The sequence below is a fragment of the Podarcis tiliguerta genome, assembly GCF_965153285.1.
Source record: "Podarcis tiliguerta genome assembly, chromosome: 3".
NCBI lineage: Eukaryota > Metazoa > Chordata > Lepidosauria > Squamata > Lacertidae > Podarcis > Podarcis tiliguerta.
This window is the reverse complement of record NC_139536.1, coordinates 79,923,544-79,945,506: the sequence shown is the minus strand read 5'-3', so window position 1 is coordinate 79,945,506 and position 21,963 is coordinate 79,923,544. Positions and strand designations below refer to the sequence as shown.

The window sequence follows — 21,963 nt, the reverse complement described above, 5'->3', positions numbered from 1 at the left end:
TGACTTGAAGAGAAATCTGTAATCAATTTTTGAAATATATTAGGTGTATTTTTTTCTTTATAATTTTTAAAAGAGCTTTTTTCTTCTTTAGAACTTTTAGAAGAACTGGCTAATAATGGGGCGTGTTGGGGGAGGGGTACTGCCTCTGGTGGGGGACATGTTATGCTCCTTCTGGGGTAGCTTTTGGTCCTGCACTTGTGCTTCCTAGAAGTGGCAGCATGCGACAGTGTGCACACCCTGGGGAAAAACTTTGATTAGCCTGCTAGAGCAGGTAAAGGTAGGTGATGGGCTTAGTTTTAAAATGCATCCTTATCTTGTCATTCATTCCTTCTGAATCTCTGAACATTTGGAGAATGAGTGTGACCTTGCCAAATGTGGGACACCCTCTCCCTCATTCCTGTGATGAGTAAAGTTTCATTTATTGATTATATTTTACTTTAAAATGTGTGTGTTGCCTCTCCAAATGCTTGAGAACGCATAAAAAGAAAATATTTAATAAAAATTATTTCAAGATACAACAATGAAATGCAGTATCGGGAGCTTTGGGTTGGTGCAGCATAGAAGCAGAGAAGGATAGCTTTGTCTCCTTCACTTCCAGCTTTTCTGTCTTGTTTGCCCAAGTACTGTTTATTTCTGCTACTAATTGCCGGACCCTTCTCCAGCTGCTGCTATGCACTTCTAAAGAGTAATTAAACATGTGGTGTTTTTTCTTTTTAAAATACTTTTTTACTGCACACATATTACACATTTCTCAAGTGAGGAATGTTGACAACAGCAGCTGCATGTGCCCTAGTTGTCAGTAAATAATTAAATTCTCATCATTAATTTTGCTAATTCAGATGGTTTTTCATGCATTTTTGTTTGTTTGTTATTTTCCCCATTTAAAGCTTCCTCTTTCCACATTGGTAGATTCCTCTTTTTGTAAATGTTCTTGAGTTCCTGTAACAAGGAAAATCAGGACCACCTGCTTTAATGGCACCACAATTAAACTCAAGATTCCTAATGACATTTTGGGAAATTTGAAGAGAGAACTTAGTGAAATTTGGACTTTTGTACTAGGAACCAAGAATGTTCTAGCAAAATAAGGCGTGATATCCTGCAGCAACATGCAAGAAGGACTACAAAGCAATGAAAATGGAGCACAAAGAATGCAATTTTAAAATAAAATGTCAGCCGCTGCTAATCAGGTTCTCTTCAGATATTTTGGGCCATAACTCCAATGTTAACTGCAAGATTGCACCAGATTTAATTACTTGAAAAGACTGTCCTCCATGCCTCTCAAGCGCTTGACAGCCCTGTGCTGTGCGGAATTGGAGAACAGTCAGTGGTGGAAATCTAACACACAACGTTATTTGAACTCTTATTATTTCCATAAACTAGAGGAGATTATATCCACAGACAAACGCCAATTAAGGGATTGGTGCCAAGTGATCAAATCCTCTAAATCAGGCATTTCCAACTCAGAAGAGATTGTGATCTGCTCCCAATATAAAAAAACTGGCAGTGATCTACCCATTGTGATTGGAGGGAGGAGGAGCGTGGATTGCCCAGAGTTGTTGAGCTTTTTGGGGGAAGGAATGCACAGAGTATTTTAGCTTCCCCCCATAATTTTGTACACAATAACAATCCCGTGATCTACCAGGATCAGCCAGGGATTAGACATCCCTGCTCTAAATGCTCTCCTTGGTTCCTCCTAAAAACAGTCCATTTTAGAGCCAGTTACCTGTCAAATCTCTGGCCAGCCTTGCTTAGATTCACTTTTACTGAGCTACGTTTTCAAGCTATACACTCCGCTGTCCTAAACGGACAATATAACAGGGTACTATTCGAAGACAGACTCTGTATATGTGGGCAACCACAGATGGAAGACATCTTGCAATATTTTCTATATTGCCCACTATACATTGGACTGAGGAGGCGATTTATCACCTTACCATCCGTACAGGAAAAATGTCTCTTCCCAGCAGAGAAGATCCTATGACTTCTTAGCGATGTAAACACTTCAGTGACTCATAAAATTTCTTTGGCGGCCAAAAAGATCACAATGAAGACCCTGGACAATATAGCAGTGAACTGTAAGGGAGATGCAAATATCTAAATAGAGACATTTGTTTGTGGTGCGACACCTCTTTTGCTTGTATTTATTTTTGATTCAGATTTGTCTGGCCAATGGCTAGTACAATAAAGTTATTTGGATTGGATTGGACTACAACTCCCATCAATCTAGGTAACATAGCCAATGATTGGGGGTGATGGAAGGCTGATATATGTGATAGGAAGTGCCAGAAAGCAGTAGATTTCTGCCATGTGTGCACAGCAGAATTAATGTGTATGTCTCACATTAGATATCATGCTGCAATCTATACCAAGTTTCCAGGCAGTAAGCCCCACTGAATTAATAGGATTGAACTGTTAATGCAGGGCATATTGTCTTGATGAATGGCCCTCATAGAGCCAAGCAATTCTCTAGAAATCACTTGGGTTTGAATGTAGGACTGTTAAGGGTTATCTTTTTGTATTCAGCATCTACAGAATTTTGGCTTGCATTTAAACTAATGATATCACGTCAGTGCTTTGTATTTGGAGACAGTCCTTTCAGTTTATGTATAGCTGTGCCATACATCCCCCCCTCCCTAACAGGGTAGATTTATCTTGTAGCTTCCTCTGTAGCTTTTAGCAAATGGAAAGGAATCCAGGAACCTTTGGTTTTCCTGACTGTCTTTTTGTCGTAATGACAGTACAAGCCAATGTTTGCCATTGAAACGGTCACCCTTGGGAGGTTGTGGGCTCTCCTTCATTGGAGGTTTTTAAGCAGAGGTTGGATGGCCATCTGTCATGGGTGCTTTCGTTGAGATCCCTGCATCACAGGGGGCTGCGCAAGATGAACATCAGCGTCCCTTCCAACTCGACAATTCTATCGTTCTATCACTGAGCTGGAACACAGCATGCAGTTAATAGATACAGCTTTTATGGTAGTTTGATAAACCCAGCAAAATCTGTGAAACTTTTGTGGCTTTCTGAGGAAATCCCAGCCCTATACCTGCTGCTGTCATGTTCCTTAATCACGAACGAATAAGGCAACAAGAATGTCAGTTCTTGGCTGCAAAGAGATCATTTGCTTCTGAACTAGTAAAATGTTGGACACTCGTAACTGTGATAACTGCAGTCTTTTAAAAAAGTAATTTGGAACTTTTAACTTGTTCATTGATTTACTGGTGTTAATAGAAAATTAAGACTGATCCATTGCATGGATGAATCTGCAGGGTTTTTCACTCTGTATTGCATTAAATTCTTGTAGCAATTGCTGTTGTTACATTTCTTATAGAATTTTAACTGTTGCTGGATAAACTTTGGATATTTTAGAGCACCAATTTAGCTTTTAGGAATATTTCTACAAGTATGCTTATTAAAACATGAAATTGCATGTTCTATTTATACTATGCATCTGAAAGATCATTGTTTTAAATTATTTTTTTCTTTGCAGTCGGTGGCAAAGACTGGACGGTTGCTGATTAGCCATGAAGCCCCTATTACAGGAGGTTTTGCGTCAGAAATTAGTTCAACGGTTCAGGTAATCTGTTTTTAAGTACCAGAAGATTATTTTCTAGAAGGATATTTATAGTGTTAAGAATGACATACTCAAAAATATAATTAAGATGTTACAGTTCTCTTGTGCGTGTTAATTTTCCATCATTTTGGGAGTTGAGTGCTGCCTTGTGGTTGAAGGGAGAATTGTTGTACAAACAGGGAAATCTCAGTGTTCCAAGCCATCAGTCTCATTGCGGTTGCATCTCAGTACTATGCTTCTTTGTTGGCTTTCAGGCTTGTGTCTTCTGCTTTACGTCATTTGTGTCTTCTGTAGAGCCCATGTATCTCCTTGAGTCCTCTAGTTTTCCTTTGTCTTTATCAATGACAAATTTTTATGGAATTTTGCTTGAGGATTAATTTTGTAGTGGTTGTAGCGAAACAGTAACATAGGTACACTTACAACTAAGTGGTGACTAGTAAATCTCTAGAACTGTCATGTATAGTACAGCTAAACATTTGGAAGAAATGGGCACTGATGTGTGAAAATGGGGTTCTCTTGAGTCTTGACTTGTTATGGGAAGTTTAGAAGTTTCAGAAAGCAGAAGAAAGACTGTGCCACACACTGTGTTTTTCACAGCTGATTTTATTTTACAGTGGTGATTATGTTGTTACTTAAGTTTATCCTTTTCAAAACTCAAGATAAAACTTGCCTATCCTGAAAAATTCTGATTTTGTTCATATTTGAAAATAGAGTATATTATTTAAACAGAGCAATTTATGACAGCTTGTTTTGAAAATATTGGTTTCATGATTCTTTTCATATAAACTGGAAACCCATTGTTTACATAGCCGTTTTCATTTGGTACAGAGTTTAATGCCCTTGAATTTCTACTCTCTATTACTTTATTCATCCCCCCCTTTCAGTAATTTTTATATATGCGTTTTATTAAAAAATGACAGCTGCAAAAGTGGGCAAAAGCTTTATAATATAAAAGCCTTTCTCCCCCTTCCTTTGTTGTCATTGTCATTTTTCATAAATTCCATATGTAAAATCAGATTTTCTGTCATGTGATTTATGAAATATATTGTAGGAGAACGTTAGTTTAGGCACACAAAATATTCAGCTTTATTATTAATTTCTAACACATATCCACTTCACAGTGAATGTATTTTTTAAAGTGTTTGACACATCTGTATCATGAAAAGAAAGCAAAAATCCAACACCCCCCCAATCAATATTTTGCTGGATGAAATGCATAGTAGGAATGCCAAAAATCTCAGGATTGGAGTTGGCTTTTACTTTTGCACATGGAAGTAATAAAACTTAAATAAAGGGAGTCCAATTGCAGTAGAAAAAATCTATTTTCATATCATTCATCCTAACTGTGTGGCTAGAAGAAACTGAATAACAATATGCAGGTTACCATAAGAGTATTAGCATGCATCACTTGGGGGGTACTTCTGGATCTGTTACTGTCGCTTGAGGCTCATGTGTCCTTGATTCCACAGACTTCCTTCTATCATTTGCACCCCTGTCTGAACAGGAACAGCCTAACTTCTGTTGTCTACACTCTGGCAACTCTAGGCTAAATTACTGCAATGCATTAACACATGTGGCTGGGTGCCTTTGAAGACTGTTCAGAAACTACAGCTGGTCCTGAATTCAGCGGCCAGATTGTTGACTGGTGCAAGGTGGTCTGACAATATAAACCCAATTCTGGCATAACTGCACTGGCCACCAGTTGGTTTTCAGTCTTAATTCAAAGTGCTGGTTTTGACCTATGCTGTTCAGGATCCTAATAACTCAAGACTGTCTCTCCCCACATGAACCAACCCAAAACTTGCACTCATCATCCAAGGCCCTTCATCCTGTGCCTCCTCTGAGGGAGGTTCAGAGGATGTCAGGATACCTTTATAGTGGTGGCTCCCTGCTTATGAAACTCTTTCTCCAGGGAGGCAATCCTGGCATCATCATTTCTTACTTTTAGGCACCAGACCTTTGTTTTTTAATTTATCTGATGTCTCCCTCAGTAGGTGAGATACTTTAGTTCTGCCTTTTAATTTTTCCTCTGTTTTTAATATATGTAAGTTAAATAATAATCATTACTGTTAATAATTTTGCATCTTATGGCAATGTACACACACACAACAGCATGGTGTCAGCATGGATCTTAAATAAAAGAGAGAGTCACATTGCAATCCCGGGCATGTTAACTTTAAGTCATGCTGATTTCAGCAGAGCTTGCTCCTAGAAAAGTAGGTATAGATTGAAGCCTGAGTTATCAAACTTATCTTTTGCATTGATGTAATCTTGAAGGAAGATTTAAAATCTTTTAATGCATATCCTAGTGTTTAATGAAGATGGTGTATGGATTGCCTGCTAGTGGTGACTTATTCCTGGAACTATAAATGTACTTTTATTTAAATAGACTTTGTTCTGTTAAAATGAAAATGGAACAGAGATGAATTACACCTGCCACACTGATGCTCATCTTTAATTTTGAGAGCCATAAATTCTGTGTATAGTGAATTGAGCTCCAGGAATTTCCAGCAGGGACCAATAGTATGATTTGTGAAAAACTATTGAGCCTACCTTTTACTTTTCTTGCCCACCAGAGTCAATTCATGTGGGCATTGCCTGGAAAGTGTGGCTTTTAGATAATGAGCCTTCTGTCACTACACAGGTTGCAACAAAAGTAGAAATAAACATTTTTAAAAAGTTTGCTTTCCCGATCCAAAGCTTTATCTAAGTGGATGCAGGGAAACAATTTGCTTGCACAATTATCTGGTATGTTGCATCACAGAAACATCCGTAAGCTGTTAGAGCTTCAAATGCAAAAGCTAGGAGCTAATCCACATTGTGTCTTTTTTGTCTATGTGAACAGCCCTAGTCTTTCCTTTTATACACTCACATGGCGAAAAATAATGTCTGAACTAGTGGAATGCAATTAGTAATGAGACATACTTCCTGCTTTCCTGGTTATCTTTCCTGGTGTATTGGCAGTAAGACTTCATGTAGCACAAAGTTTACTGGGGGTGGAAGGATGTTGCCTGGGCATAATATTTTATATCAAGACTTTGCTGATCATGATGTTGCTTTTAACAAATTATGAAAGCGTTTGATAACCTCTCACCCTAAAAGTGTTTCTAAAAGAGTGGCTGTTGGTGGTATCTACCTGTCACAGAGTTGGACATCTGTTTTATGCTAGCATGATAAGGAGATAGTCATTGCTAATCATCAGAGGTTCCCAGCTCCTTTTATTTAGTATTATTTATATAGAGCATTTGTACAACATTCTTCAACCAAAAAGGCTCCCAGAGCGGCTTACATGAAATCAGAACAAGACCCTCCCTAGCTGCAGGCTTAGATTGAAACAAAAAAACAAATAACATACAGAGGAAAAGGGACCAGGAGGGAAGATGAAAATAAAACTCAAAACCCAGGCACCAAATTATAGACAGCTGCTCGTATATTGACCAGCTTCTTGCATACTGTAGGGTTGCCATATTTCAAAAAAAGTTGTTGAGCTTTTTGTTTAGACCCCAAAATTGTTGGGCTTTTTGGTGGAAACCTTTCCCTAAAATAGTCATTTTAAGCTTTTTGACCTGTTTCTTCTGCTTTTTCCAGCGCATTGCCATACACCCAGCTTTTCCCTGTCATTTTGTCAATTTGGCAAAATTTCATCAGATTCCATTTTTACACCTAAAGGCCAGGACATGCTAGGAATTTTCCTGGCGTATGCCAAGCCTAGCATACTTCAGAGGCTGGAGGTGCCTGATGAAATGACTGCCTCTAGATGAGACATGAGGGAAAAGAGGCCCGATGGAGCTGGCCTGCCACAGCAGAGTCAATGGATTGAGCTCTGCTACTCAGCAGACCTGGAGCCGCTTGAAACACATTAAATTTCCTAAAATCTCATTCTGTAAAACAGGGCCAGATACTCGGGATTTGCCATACAGCTAATTTTCTGTTTTGCTCTTTAATCTTCTGCAGTTCAGCTGGCAATAATCACAACTTCTAAAAGATTGTCACAGTTCCATAGATCACAGTATAAGATAGTGTCCTTGGGTTGTTGGACAAAATTAATGAACTGTAAAGCAATAAAAGAGGCCTGCGGAATGGAATAGAAGCCAAATGGAAAAGAAAAGGAAGAAAGGTGAAAAGGGTGGCCTGGGGGATGATGATAAGCAAGAAGAATTGAGCTATATAAAAAGAAAGCATTGATAACATGGGCTCTGATTCAGATGACTACAAAAAGGCGTTTCGTTAAGAAAAGCATTTTGTTAAAATTCCCTTGTGTCGAACTACAGTTAGCGTGGCAAGATGCATCTATTTAAAAAAAATAAAATTCTGACAGCTACCTTTCCGGAGATTTACTTTCTATGTTTTGATTATGCATGGAGTAAGACAGTCTTTGTGGGGCCACATGAGGGTTTTTGTGTTATGTTAGCATTAAGTCTGCACAATGATGTGAACCACCCACCCACCCGTCTTCTACCATTAGTATTGGGATACAGATTGCTATTGAATAGATCAATAGAGTGTAACTTGTGAAATGTGGGCCATTTTTACCGAAAATTTATTTCCATTTTGGGATGTTCAGTTTGCTGTAGATATTTATCTGCTTGAGGCAAAATGATTGTCATAGTAGTACATTTATATTTACTGACTGTGATTTATAACTCAATATATGCCTGCCAAAGCAGAACTGGAATAAATATGGAACTTTTGTTTTAATGAGTTTCTTTCCTTTAGTGGGTTTAGCACATGCCTCTGTTCAACTGTTAATGTTCACTCTCCTAAAATGTGTTTTGGGTTATACTTGTTATTTAGTATATAGTTGCAGCTGCAAAAATATATTTGTAATTCAAACCAATATGGTTGGAAATACGGACCTAAACTTAAATTTAACCTAGATAAATTATAACATGCTTGCTTGAAATACCATTAATTCAAAGCATAATGGGAAAAGGACCAGGATAACTCTTAAATAATGAGGGATTCTCATGCACAAAGTGAACCTTTGGAAAGTTTTTGTAGAATTTTTCTGAAACTTAGAAAGATTTTTTCAATATTATATTTTGTTAGAATTTAACCAATAAAAGGAACTTCATTGAAAAAGCATATCAGACTATGCAACTTATGTTTTATGAACTGGTGTAGTTTCCTTTTTTGTTCCAAAGATACATTCAAGTTTGGATGCATCAGCATTTTCAACAAGTTTATAAACTGAATGATAATTTGGGATCAGAGAGACATATGGATTCTTTAGTATACATTCACGTCCTATTTAGTTAGAAAAGATTTTATAAAGTACAGTGCATTGCATCAATAATCTGTAGTTTAGTTCTAGTGTTCTTTTTAATCACTTACTTGGCTTCTGACTGGTTACATGTATGACTTTTATTTAATACAGATTGAATGTGACAGGACATAGCTGTGAAAATGTTCAATAAAATGCCTAAAGTCTTGCACATTCAACATGTCCCAGTTCCAAAAATTAAGGCTTGAAAGCATTTTATTTTGTTTGGCATTGTAAATAAAAACCCACAGAAATGGCTTTAAATATGAAATTGTAGGAGTTACTGTTAAATCTGCCAGTTTTAAAAGGTATCATCTCATACTATATACTCATCCTATAAAGAAAAACGAGAGCTCTCAGTTTACAATATGCCAGTTGTTTTGTGGAGAATCCATTCATAGATAGCTTCTGAGCAGGGCATTCTTATCTACACATAAATGCTGCATAGTAATGCTATATGGACTTCTTTCCCAGTTTTGGCAAATTCATTGATGACAGATTCTACTAAAACAGCAAATGCTGTTCACTGTTCCTCTCAAAGAGTTTCTTTAGAGGGCAAAAAGATCCAAAAAATACTATATTTAAGTGTATACCTTCCGGACATTAAACATATATGTAGAAATAGACTGCAGTCTTTTTTTGTGAGGTTGAAAATAAATCACTGCATTTATCTTACCAGAATAAAAGTTGATGGAGGATTAATTTTAGAAAGGGTTGGCTTACAGGAAAGTCTTTATTCCAAAGTCTCAAACACACACTTGCACAATATGAAAGTAGTTACTGCTTTTATTAATTTTTATAACTATGTAAGGGCATCCTAGAGTGTGGAAGTGTTACTTGGTATAATTTCAGTAATTTGCAGTTCACAGAAAAGATGCATTTCATTGACAAAGATTTATTTCATTTGCTCACAAGGGGGAATGACAAAATGTGAATAACGATCTTTCTCTTCAATTAATCACCTAGAGCATCAATACACACACACACACACACACACACACACACACAATTTGTAAGTACCTGGAAACATAGACTGTACCACATGCAAAACATAACACTGAATTATTAGGAAGCTTTAGTTAACTCTGAAGACATTAATAGGAGCTATTCCATTTTTTTAAAGTGATACTATGTAATAACACATTATAGCAGGGTTAGCCTATATGACACTCTAGAGTTGTTGCTAGACTGCAGCTCCTATAGTCCCTGACCATTGATCATATTGCCTCAGGCTTATAGGAGTTGTAGTCCAACAACAGCTGAAGAACACCACATTGACTACCCCTTCATTACAACAATAGTAGCACCATCAACCAATGGTCTGGTTTGCAGGTCACTAACCATAGTTAAGCTTAATGTTTAAGTTTAACAGTGAATATGCGGCATGCGTAAGGTGATAATCACAGTTGCATTGTTTCTCCCCTACTGGACAGTTTGGGACCTAGGCTTGGTGTTATATCCAAACCTAGGCTCATGATTTGTTGGGTGGTAAGCAAAGACGCGGGTGGCGCTGTGGGGAAAACCTCAGCGCCTAGGACTTGCCGATTGTCAGGTCGGCAGTTCGAATCCCTACGGCGGAGTGCGCTCCCGTTGCTCAGTCCCAGTGCCTGCCAACCTAGCAGTTCGAAAGCACCCCTGGGTGCAAGTAGATAAATAGGGACCGCTTACTAGCGGGAAGGTAAACGGTGTTTCTGTGTGCTGCGCTGGCTCGCCAGATGCAGCTTGTCACGCTGGCCACGTGACCCGGAAGTGTCTCCAGACAGCGCTGGCCCCCGGCCTCTTAAGTGAGATGGGTGCACAACCCTAGAGTCGGACACGACTGGCCTGTATGGGCAGGGGTACCTTTACCTTTACCTTTAAGCAAAGACCAAACCTTACAGCCATAGCTCATGATTTATTTGGGGAAAACAAGCCATGAAGCCAGATTGGCTTAGCATTAAGTCCAAATGTATGACAGTGTGGCAGCTTCAGGAATCGGGGACGAATGAAGTGGCCACAGCTATTGCTCTGTTCACCATTCACTTTGTGTTCACCATTAAACCAAAGTTAAACTTAACCATGGTTTAAAGTGACACACAAGCACTGTCGGTAACACAGATTTAAACTTGGCTGTTTTTTGCAAGTTCACCTCAGTGGATTCCATGAGCTGGTTTAATATTATTGAATATTCTCAGAGAGACGAGGCATCCTCATCCAGTGTGGACAAGCAATACAAATTCTTTGAGGTCAGAGGTCAAGTGACTGAAGCAGTAGCCTGGTTTGCACCACTAGCTTAGTGCGAACGAGGAAACATACAGCTTTCCAGAAAGGAAGTCGTACCTACTTTGCTCTTCCTCTGGTCATTCTGCTGTGCTGAGCTAAACTATGGTTTGGCTTAGTGTGCCATCTAAACTAGGGCTGTGGTTTAACTCTCTCCTAACAAACCATGAGTTGTAACCACAAGCTGGCAAGGGGAGACATCATGATCATAAACACTTATTTGAGAGTTTGCATGTTTGCTTGTTTGTACTAAGCCAGGGGTTGGCTTAGCGTGGGTTGGCTTAGTGTGGTGTGTGAACCAGGTCAATGCTTTGTTCAAGTGTTCTGATAAAGTGTTTCTGAGATGCTTCTGTCAATATCAAATAGCAAATATGTCTTCATCATTAGGCTGCAGTTTTGTTTTTAGAAACCATGTCCTTACCTCCTCATACAATTTGGTCAACAACCACAGTGATAAGTGAATTGTGAAATAATCATATCTGCTGCTGGTAATACTTGCTACCTAATGGTTTATTTATTTTATATAGCAATGCATAATTCTGTGAGTAGTTTTATGGGTACTTAAACTAATTACAGCTTTTGATTAGCTTTTTGTACTTGAAGAGGAGAAAGTTTGAGCAGCAATGGTAATTTCAGTGGTAATAGAATTAGCATTGATTCAGGTTTGACAGGCTGCATTTGTCCAGGTGCTATACACTTGGAATTCCTGGCAAATGAATGCAGAGAGGCTAGTTTATCATGGGAAAAGAAAAGTATTTCAGACTTCTGTTTTCAAGTATAAACAATTCTAAACTTATTTAGAATGCAGCGAGGAAATTGAAGATAAATCTGGACCTGTATACTTCAGTTTGTACACCTGAAATGTTACAGTGCTGTGATGTTGGTCTAAAACAGCACAAGATAAATTTCTCAGCTACGGTATTATTTCCTAGGACATTATAGCAGATAAAAGAGTTTTTTCATAGACTGAAGAAAATTTTGATAAATGTTCTTAAATCTAATTTATGTGAGCTAGGTCTATTGAAAAAGGAAAATTGTGGAATGTGCAGTTTTTACAAAGGTGTGTATATGATAGAAGGTGAGAGACAACATACAAAGTGATATGAGTTTTGTTGTACAACAGGTCTGTGTCAAACTCATTGGATTTATTAGACTCGGGAATGATATTCCTGCTGACTTTATTTGAATTGTTAGTTTGCTGTATGCTAAGGGATTGTGGGATAACATACTTTCAATGAATGTGTGGGGAAATTAAATTAATGATCAGAATAAAATTAAAAAATATTGAAAGCTTACGTTCCAGCTTTGCTCTAGGTGTCAGAAATCAGTTCATATTAAGAACAAATTTCTCCATTACTACTTAAATAAATTTCCCCGTTTTGATAAAGGGGGAATCACTAAGAAAAACCTCTGTAGATTCATAGAACTGCAGAGCTGGAAGGGATCCCAACAATAATCTATTCCAACCTGCTGCGTTGCAGGATTCTAAGCCAAATTCATACACAAGAGATTTCCATGTAGCATGATTCCCACATACAGATAGCAAACTCAATATGATATATTTTGATTAGCCTGGTGCTTCAGGAAGCTTGTTGATGTACTTATCATCAAGCAAATTTGTCACCAATAGGCACCTTAATTAATTAACTATTCCCTGTTGCTTTTTGTTTGTATACACATCTTTCTCTTAGGAATTGAATGTCTCCTAAATAATTGCATATTTAGATACACTTATGAGATTAAAAATGTGCTGTGTGTTGAACTGAACTGGCTGAGACAAACAGCACCAGTTTTGCTTGTGTGCATGCATATACTAAGCATTTAGATACTCTATGTCATGTTACACTTTTGGAGTATAAAACCTATAGCCTGTGTTAAGGACAAAGTAGCAATATTTAGGTTAACTTGCAGTGAGCTAAAGGAAATATTTAATGAAAATATTTATCGTGTCAGAGTCTACATTACAGGGACAGAGATTAAACTACATTTTGTGAGAATAGCAGATTAAAGTAAATATTATGTACAATAAGAGTAAAACTGCTTAATTTGTTCTTTTACAAATAAAGGCCCCTGACCTTCTAGCATAGTTTATTTCAAGCTTTTAACAAGGTTTATTTAAGACACATGTGCAACGATTCTTACATAGCTAGGGTTTTAACATGAATAGTTTTTTCCTTAGTCCTCAAGATTGTGGTTTTGCCTGACAGTTTCTATTTAATCTTGAATGATGAATTTTATAGTTTGCTGAAGTATGTATGCAACTTTCCTTTAAAAATATTAGTTGATTTAATTAGATTTGTTTGCTTTTTGCAGCACTTTGAATCTTCCTTAAAATGTATTCTTAAACTGTTAGTTTTTAAGTACTTCCTACATTACTTGCAATCAGTTTCAATCTAGTAGTGAATATTAGATGATCGCATCCTTGTGTCAGTTTCTCTGCGCATAGCGTTAAGGAATTGTTTTATTTGATTTTCTAATGCTGTTTCACATCCTCTTCACTTCAACATGGATTGTGCATGAAGAGTTGATCACAGTTCAGAATTGTAAAGCCTTTTGAAAATCAGAACATTGAGTTAGATTCACTGTGCTCTCATCTCAGCATGACTAAGTCTGAATCCAACCTGTCAGGTCTTGGTCAGTCCTAAACATGTTATGTTAATGCTCAGGTCTGCCAATACAGGGCTCTAGCACCACTCAGACTGAGATATATACTTTAGGGTAATATTAAACAAGTTCAGTGAAGCAGAGAAGAATGTTCTGTGTGCTTAGTATAGAAAACTTATTAGAGGCAATATAAATCAAGTTAAGTAAACATTTTTTTACGATCACCTCTGTGCTAATATTCAGGTACATTTTAAAGAGATGTTTCAGCTGCGCAAGTGTTATTTTTGTACTTTGTTTCATACTGAAACCTTTTGGCGGACAGGAATTTCTAGGTCTTATATATGACAGGGTTTTGGCTCTGAAATGTTTAGCTCCTAAGTAGGCCACTTTGATCTAGATCATGCCACATTAATATGACATTGCTTATTGATTTACTGCGCTGTCATAAATTTAGGATTGTGGGTGCCAATAGATCAACAATTTATAGTTGTTTAACAATTTGAATAATTTCACTATCGATTTCCTCCCCAATAAAACGTTTTCTGTTAGCGAGTTCAGTCTTCCTTCCTTTCTCTTGTTGCTTTCTGAAACATCTGCAGTGATTGCATCCTTCCTGTAGAAAAGTGGTCAAAACTAAATAAATGCATATGTTGCTGCATATCTTTAAAATATTTGAGCAAAAGGTTCAGATCACTTAGAAGCTGTCAGGAACTGCCTGTACTTGCCAGTGTATTTGCTTTTGACCTAAATATCCACTTAATTTCCAAAGGTTTGGAAACTGTACCTAAAGCTTTGTTTAAGCGTTTCAAAAAGCATTTTGCTCCAGAAGTCGGCTATTTGAGACTGAATTCAGATGTTCACCTCCATGTGTTTAGTAAGATTGATTTTAACTGTAATGAAATGTATATAACGGGGCAGCAGATTCCAGCCTGGGATTTTATTTTTTGTCATAAATTAAAGAAAAAGAGAACCCCAGATTTCAGCTCTGAACAAAACTGCAACTCAGCGCTAACAGGTTTTCCTCATTGCTAGAGGTTCCTGTTCATTGCATTCTTCTAAAATAGTATAATAGCTAAGGGTACATCGGCATTTCATTTGGTGGGATATGCAAAACTTAATTTATTGTGCACGTAGCTAACTATTTTCACATGTTCAAGTTAATACTATAAAATCATACCACAATTTCTTTTAGAATTTAAAAGCTTTTACATTTTAAATAATCATGTGTAACGTGTTAGACATCTTGAAATCAAATCCCATGTAACATATATACTATTGGTATAAATAGCACCTACTGAGTTGATAGAGTGATCACTTATTTTCTTAACAATAATTTTCTTCTATATCTGAAACTAAATAATAATAATAAATGATCAAAGCTTAACAATTATATTTTCCTGCATTGTAGAACAGATGTGTTTGGATGGAAAGTAACTTTATAAACAATCATGACATTGACATTGACATTAGAAGCTCTTGTTTTCAGAGATTGAAAATTTGATGAAGCATTGAAGCTAATAATAGGAACAAAAATCTGTTTTTCATGAATAAATGCTTATAGTAAGAATACAGGATTCCCCAGGAAAAATAATAATTAAAACAAAGAAAAACAAAGACAGATTTAAATAACTCCCAAAGTAGCTTCATTTTTTCCATTTCTACTTGCCATATCATTTAAAAGTACAGCTATATTTTATAAATAAATACAATTTGGTATGAAATATATAAAGATGCAAGCTTTCAGAAATATATCCTTCATTATATGCAGTGCATCTTACACAAATGTAAAGAAAAGTTAAACAATAGATCAAAGAAATGCGTACAAGTAACTTCAGTGAGATCTGTTTTAAAATGTTCCTGCAGGCATTCAGATGTACCTGAAAGTTAATCTTTTTGAACTTTTAGTTTTACTTTAAATAATCACCTTAATTCAAGTCGGAAATTTTATAATTTATTGCAGCAGGATAGCTGAAGTATAGCATCAGTACAATCCAAAAGGAATACAAGAAACAGCTTGTGTGTATGAGAATCCAAGGACAACTCAGATGGTGATCTTAAAAAAAGAAAATAATTTGAAAGTTCCATGCTTTTATTGGAAAGCTGAAATGTATGAATCCTAAAGTATTTGAAGATTGGCCACTCATCCAAACACAGCCCAACTTTTACTGTTCAGTATTGTCACACAAAGGAGCTATCTACAAGCCCAAGTTTCTGCAATTAATTCCTGGAAGGCCCCTTGGGTGGCTAGCACTGAATGGTGTATTGTTTTAAAAAGGCTAGTATCAGATTTCATTTAAGAAATGTGTGTGTCTGAATGCCATAAGTCTGCTTGTGTAAAAAGATAGATTTCGCTACAAACACACTTGGTTTTAAAATGCATTTCAACATAGATAAAATCTTTATGCCACTGTCTGTAGGGTGGTATTAAATTGGTTGTTCTCTTATAACATGTTTGTAAACTGTCAGGATTAAATATGATCTCTTCATCCTAAGATTTTTCATATTGAATAGATTATCTACACACATAGAGCATGGGAAGTTGATAGTTTGGGATACTTTTTCTTGGGGATTTTTTTTCAGCTGCAACTCATCAGAACTCAATTCTGGCATCTCTCAGGTGGGCGCCATTGCCATTATACGAGGAAAAGGCAGGCGTTCTTAATGAGTTGTGGCACATCTTTTTCTAGAAAAACAGCACTGCCTTTTTTCTTTTGCGTATTTAAAACAGGTGGCTGAGTGGCACTCGCAAATCATACCACATCAGCTAATACAGTGGAAGTCTTTTCCTTCCATGATAAATTGTAATAATAATAAATTTTTATTTGTACCCTGCCCTGCCCTGCCCGGCCGGAGTTGGGCTCAGAGTGGCTAACATCATATAAATAATACAGTATACATAAAAGCAAACAATCAATTAAAATGCATCCCAAAATTAATTTAAATAATGTACCTGTCCTCCCAAACTCCTGTGTTTCAACAGCAGTAGTCTGACATGCAGGTGTTCTAGATTATTGAGGAAATGGGAACAGGAAGATATGTGTTATAGGACGTAGGAGGATAGGATGTAGGAGGGAGGGAGGGAGTGCTGCTGCGTTTGCGTTTGCAGCAACCAGCTTTGTTGCAGTTAATAATAACATGTCACTTGAGGTTGCCTAAGTGATGGTAAATTGCATGAGACTACCCAGTGATCTTATGGTAGAAGCAATAATTCCTGGATCTTTGGGATTTTCTGGATCACAGCTCAATTTCTTAGATAGCAATCCTTAATCCCACTTAATTAATGGATAACCCCATTAATTCGCTGGGACTTGATACTATGTAGACATGGTTGGGATTGTGCTATTAGCTACTAATCTTCATCAGTGATCCAACTGTCATTGTTAGTGTGGAGTCTCAATTTAAAAACATCATTAGCAGAACAAATCGTGAAGCATTGGATCCCAAGTTATATTGGAAAGAACTGACTCAGAGTGTTAACATATGGTGGTGCTGCATTCTATCAGCAAATATTAATACTTCAGATTTTAATACATTCTGTTTTCATCATAACATTTAAAATTACAAGTAGCAATTTTCTTTCTAATTTCATTTCACTTTGTCAGCAGAACTGCGGCTTTACCAAGGGTTTCACATTGAGGGTTTCACAGTACAAGAAAATGAAAAGCTAAAACAAGCATTTCCACTCTCATCCAGAAACCCTTATTGAATAGATTTATTGTCTGAAGGGTGAAAGTAATTAATTAAAGAAAATCTACAACACAGTACATAATGTTAGAAGCTCTTTTTTTATAGGAAAAAAGTGTTGGTAAAAATATCTAGGAAAAATGTAACCCAGAAGTCATCTGTAGAGTGGTTGGATTAATGCTAAGCAGGGATGGCAATAACTTAAATAGATTAAGAAAAACCCTAACGTGGAAATGCAAGAAAGAAAGAAAGAAAAGAAAGAAAGAGAAGAAGGAAGGAAGGAAGGAAGGGGGAAAGGAAGAGGAAAAGGAAAAGGAAAGATCTCTTCTGTATAAAGTTCAAAGGAAGTGCTCACCTTGTGTGATTTATTGTAAGGCCATGTTTCACATGAAGGTTGGAAATATGATGCGCTGATCCTTACAAGTCAATTGTGCTGACCCTCAAAGGGATCAGAGTATATGGTGCAACCCACACCAAAGAAATGGTGCAGTTTACAAACCCATGTACCATGGTACTTCCATTTCCCCAGTATTAGTTTAAGTCAGGGGTCAGCAAATGTTTTCAGCAGGGGGCCAGGCCACTGTCCGTCAGACCTTGTGTGGGGCTGGACTATATTTTGAAAAAATAAATAAATGAACGAATTCCTATGCCCCACAAATATCCCAGAGATGCATTTTAAATAAAAGGACGCATTCTACTCATGTAAAAACATGCTGATTCCTGTACTGTCCGCAAGCCAGATTTAGAAGGCGATTGGGCCGGATCCGGCCCCTGGGCCTTAGTTTGCCTACCCATGCTTTAAGTGATGTGCTGATAGAATAAATCTTTTGTGTAAACAACCCCCGAGAGCATACCGTACAAGAGAGGCCCTAGCACCTTAGCTACGTCTACTGGTGTGGATGCATGCTTGTGCCCCTCACAGCAGGCACCTACAGTACAGCATGGAAAATTTTAAGTCATGGCTTCCAGCTTCACAGTTACTACTGCCAGAGAAGTCTGCCTGAAGGACGTTATCATAGGAAGGCCCTCCTCAACTCTAGAACTGGCCCTGGTGCTATAGCAATGAAAAAGGGCACATTTGGTGTTAGGGATTTAACGGTTTGGGATTTAGATACGCTGTGCTAAAGAAAAGATACAAAGCAGAGATCTTTGTGAGTTTGGTTTTCATTTGACATTTTCTTCTTTAATATGCTTGCTGTGCATTATGCTACTTAGAGAACTTGACTGCTACACCCAGTACATTGAACAATGTTGTTCACAGCTAGATGTTTGTGTTTCTAGTTTTATTACTTCCAGGCAATAAAATGCTTTGCGATTATTTTTCAGTCAGTTGTAATCAACTGTATCCCCAAACCCAGCTCATTCAAATGTTCACTTAGTAACATGGTCATCTCATGGGACTCTTCCACCTCAGAATGCATATGGCAATTGCTTTTTTTGAAAGCATTTATGTGTGAAAATCTTCTTGTAAGTGGAAAATGGAAAGCTTATTGGCCAGGAAGAAAGCTCAGCTAGCAGTTTAGTTTATTCATGTATTTGAATTATTTACTTAAATAATGTAATGTATTATTTTTTTACCTATTTTGTTCATTCCTCCATAAAATCTTGAGGACTTACGGTTTTTTAGATAATGGGAGCAGCATGGGTTTGAATAGCTGACACATATAAAGCTAATCCTAACCATGTCAATGGTAACTGATGAATTTTGATAAGTTTTTTTTTACTATTAGATTCAAAGTGCTGGTGTTGACCTATAAAACCTAACATTTTCATTTCTTTTTTTAACTTTTTCTTTCTTTTGTCTGTGTCCTATTGGTTCTTCCCTGAACAGAACATTGAAGTTTAAGACATCACTGAGACAGTAAATTTATTTTGGGCAAGAGACTTCTTCCTTGCCTTGGCCTTGTTTCCTTTTGGATTTAAAAAACCAAATATTCCCTTTTAACTTGAGAGTTTTAAAACATAGCTGATATTCAGTAGTGACAGCTGGGAGATGCAAACAAGTATTGCCAGTGGGGTTGACGAAAACGATGTCTTGCTTTCTACTATTTTTCAAGGCACAGAGATTATTCTGCTCTTCTGGTACATAAATTGGAAGTGAAAGGAGAAAGTGGGAAGGCCAAATCTCTTCCCTTGACTGATAATAGCTGGTTTTTAGACTGCTATATACCTGAGTGTCCCTTAGACATTTTCACACCTGTTAATCACTGAGAAGTTGTTGTGTATCTGGGAAACATTTAAATGATCCAGCCATGTGTGCAGGGGGAAATCACATGAGTCTTTTTCAGTAGCATGAATCCTTGAGGGGAGTTGAGCTTTGAGAAGTACTCTCATGGCCTGGCTATAAAAGTCTTGCAGTTTCTTCATGCTGGTACTGGTACTGAGTTAACTTGCCTCTTTTCTTAGTGCAAGATCGGGAGTCATAGTCCTGAACTCTTGCCCAAAACTCTGGGCTAGTACTTTCAGAACTGTCCAGGGTCCTGAACCTGCCTTCTCCAGAACATTACTGGCTTGTGACCTGTCACCTAAGCTGTCACCTTGGGATAATGGAATTCCTAGAGGATCAGGACGACCCTTAATTGTGTTCTTTAAATTCCAAGACTCTCATCCAAGCATAGTTTAATGAGTGTTAAAATGTCAAGAATATCCTTTAAAGCTATTGGCATTAATCACTTTCTTCTATCTTTTCATTAACAGGAGGAATGTTTCTTGAACCTAGAAGCGCCTATTTCAAGAGTGTGTGGTTATGACACTCCATTTCCTCACATATTTGAGCCATTCTATATCCCAGACAAATGGAAATGCTATGATGCACTTCGGAAAATGATTAATTATTGATCATGCAGGTAAGTGGGGGGTGGAGAAGATATATTTAGATAGTTTGGAATTAGTTTTAAAATGTTCAGATAAAATTCTAAGATTTTTTAAAAAACTACATAAGCCCTTGCCTGCAATCCCAAACATGTGTTCTAGGGAGCAAATATAATTGAATTCTGCAGGATGAATTCTTATTAAACACATATATGATTGCGCTACCGTTGAGCAAAGTCACCATATAAATCTGAGTGGCATGGTAGCAGATATTTTTACTTGTTCAGGGTTGCTACAGTTTGGCAAGGGATTAGACAACCATTCATTGATGCTTAAAACACGTATTTCGCTATAAGATGTGGATAGAAACAATTTATTTTCAAAAATAACCTTTTTTGGGTAGTTTTCCTGATGTAAGACTAAGTGGTTGTTTGGATCTGCACAGAGAAAAAACTAAAACAAGCACTGCAAGCCAGACTGTCCTACAGTTTTCATGGTCTGACTGCTCACTTTAGAGCTATTTTTTAAGGTTGTTGGTATCAGTCTGTCTCGAGAGACAATGGAGGTGACGACTTCTGGGGTGAAGACAAACCTCTGCATTAGCAGCACCCAAATAACCTCCCTGGGGCTCAAGCGTGGGTGGTGTATATGGAGGTTCTGGATGACAAGATTCCCCCCCCCCCTTCAGCCTCATTGATGTATTCCAAAGGAAATCAGAGCAATACATTTGAAGTGTTGTGGGGCTTTATCAAGTGGCATAAGAAAAAGCACAGAGCACTGGAGTGGGAAGGTTAAATTAACGAAAATCTTGCCCTGCTCTCTTACTCCTGTGGGAACCGCTGCTGGATCTTGGTTCCCTCTGCAAAGGGAAGGAGACTTTCCCATTCATAGAGGGCTAGTTAGGATCCAAGCCACAGTTTTGCATACTTGCAAAATCTGATTGATATCTTTAACATTTCAGTTAGTACTAAGTACCTAACTACCTGATATAATACATTCCTATTTAGTTAATTGGTGCAGTGATTTTTATCTTAATTACCTATTTGTTTGACCTTTACTGCTGCTAGAGCTTTGGGGAGTGGGAAGTAAGTTTAAAAATATGCAGACCAAACTGGCAACTTCTCCGCCTCCCCAATTCCCATTAAAATCTTTTTCTTTCATTCCAAGTGCCAGTGCAAATAAAAAGGGGTTTATAATGTTTTGCAAGTATGCTCATAACACAGGAAATTCAGTACTTGTGGGAGGCTACTAATAATTACTCTTTCTTTGTCTTTTCTATATCCAAATTGAGTAAAATGACCAAGAGCTTACTGAATATATGAGACTTCAGGGCCACTTCAGACATGAAATTTCATACATGAAGGTTGCCTGTGTAAATAGAAGCAAACATTTCTAGATCATGTGCTTTATTTGCATTCTAACCGCAGTATTTCCCTTTGCAATCATAACAGGACACTAAAGTGAGGTTATGTGATGATGTTATGTCTTGCCAGAAAAAAATATCATTAAACATGGTATAACAATCAAGGCAACCGAATTATAAGACTAGGGTTATGTTTATGCCATTTCCACATGCATGCTGTGTTCCATAGTAGTAGCAATTAATAATGGGCCATGCAAGCCTAGCACTGTACAAAATTATTATTTTTAAATTTATCTGATAAGAAGCTTACAATTCAGTAAAAATTGCAACATTGGTGTGTGTGTGTGTGTGTGTGTGTGAGAGAGAGAGAGAGAGAGAGAGAAGTAAAAGAGGGATGAAAGTAACAGAAAG

At 37.3% G+C, this 21,963-nt stretch overlaps 1 protein-coding gene across 3 annotated transcripts in view; it reads left to right on the top strand.

The window, feature by feature from the left end:
• BCKDHB (branched chain keto acid dehydrogenase E1 subunit beta) overlaps nt 1-21,963 on the top strand; it is a 45,715-nt gene that overhangs the window by 21,781 nt on the left and 1,971 nt on the right. For 2 of the 3 annotated variants that reach the window (XM_083431209.1, XM_083431210.1), the window contains exons 9-10: nt 3,485-3,571; nt 20,076-20,224. In XM_083431209.1, coding sequence (XP_083287335.1) covers nt 3,485-3,571; nt 20,076-20,216 — 228 coding nt within the window. In that variant the 3' untranslated portion in view covers nt 20,217-20,224. Of the gene's footprint in view, nt 1-3,484; nt 3,572-7,522; nt 17,352-20,075; nt 20,225-21,963 lie in introns of those variants that run through there. The other variant, XM_083431211.1, reaches the window with a different exon arrangement.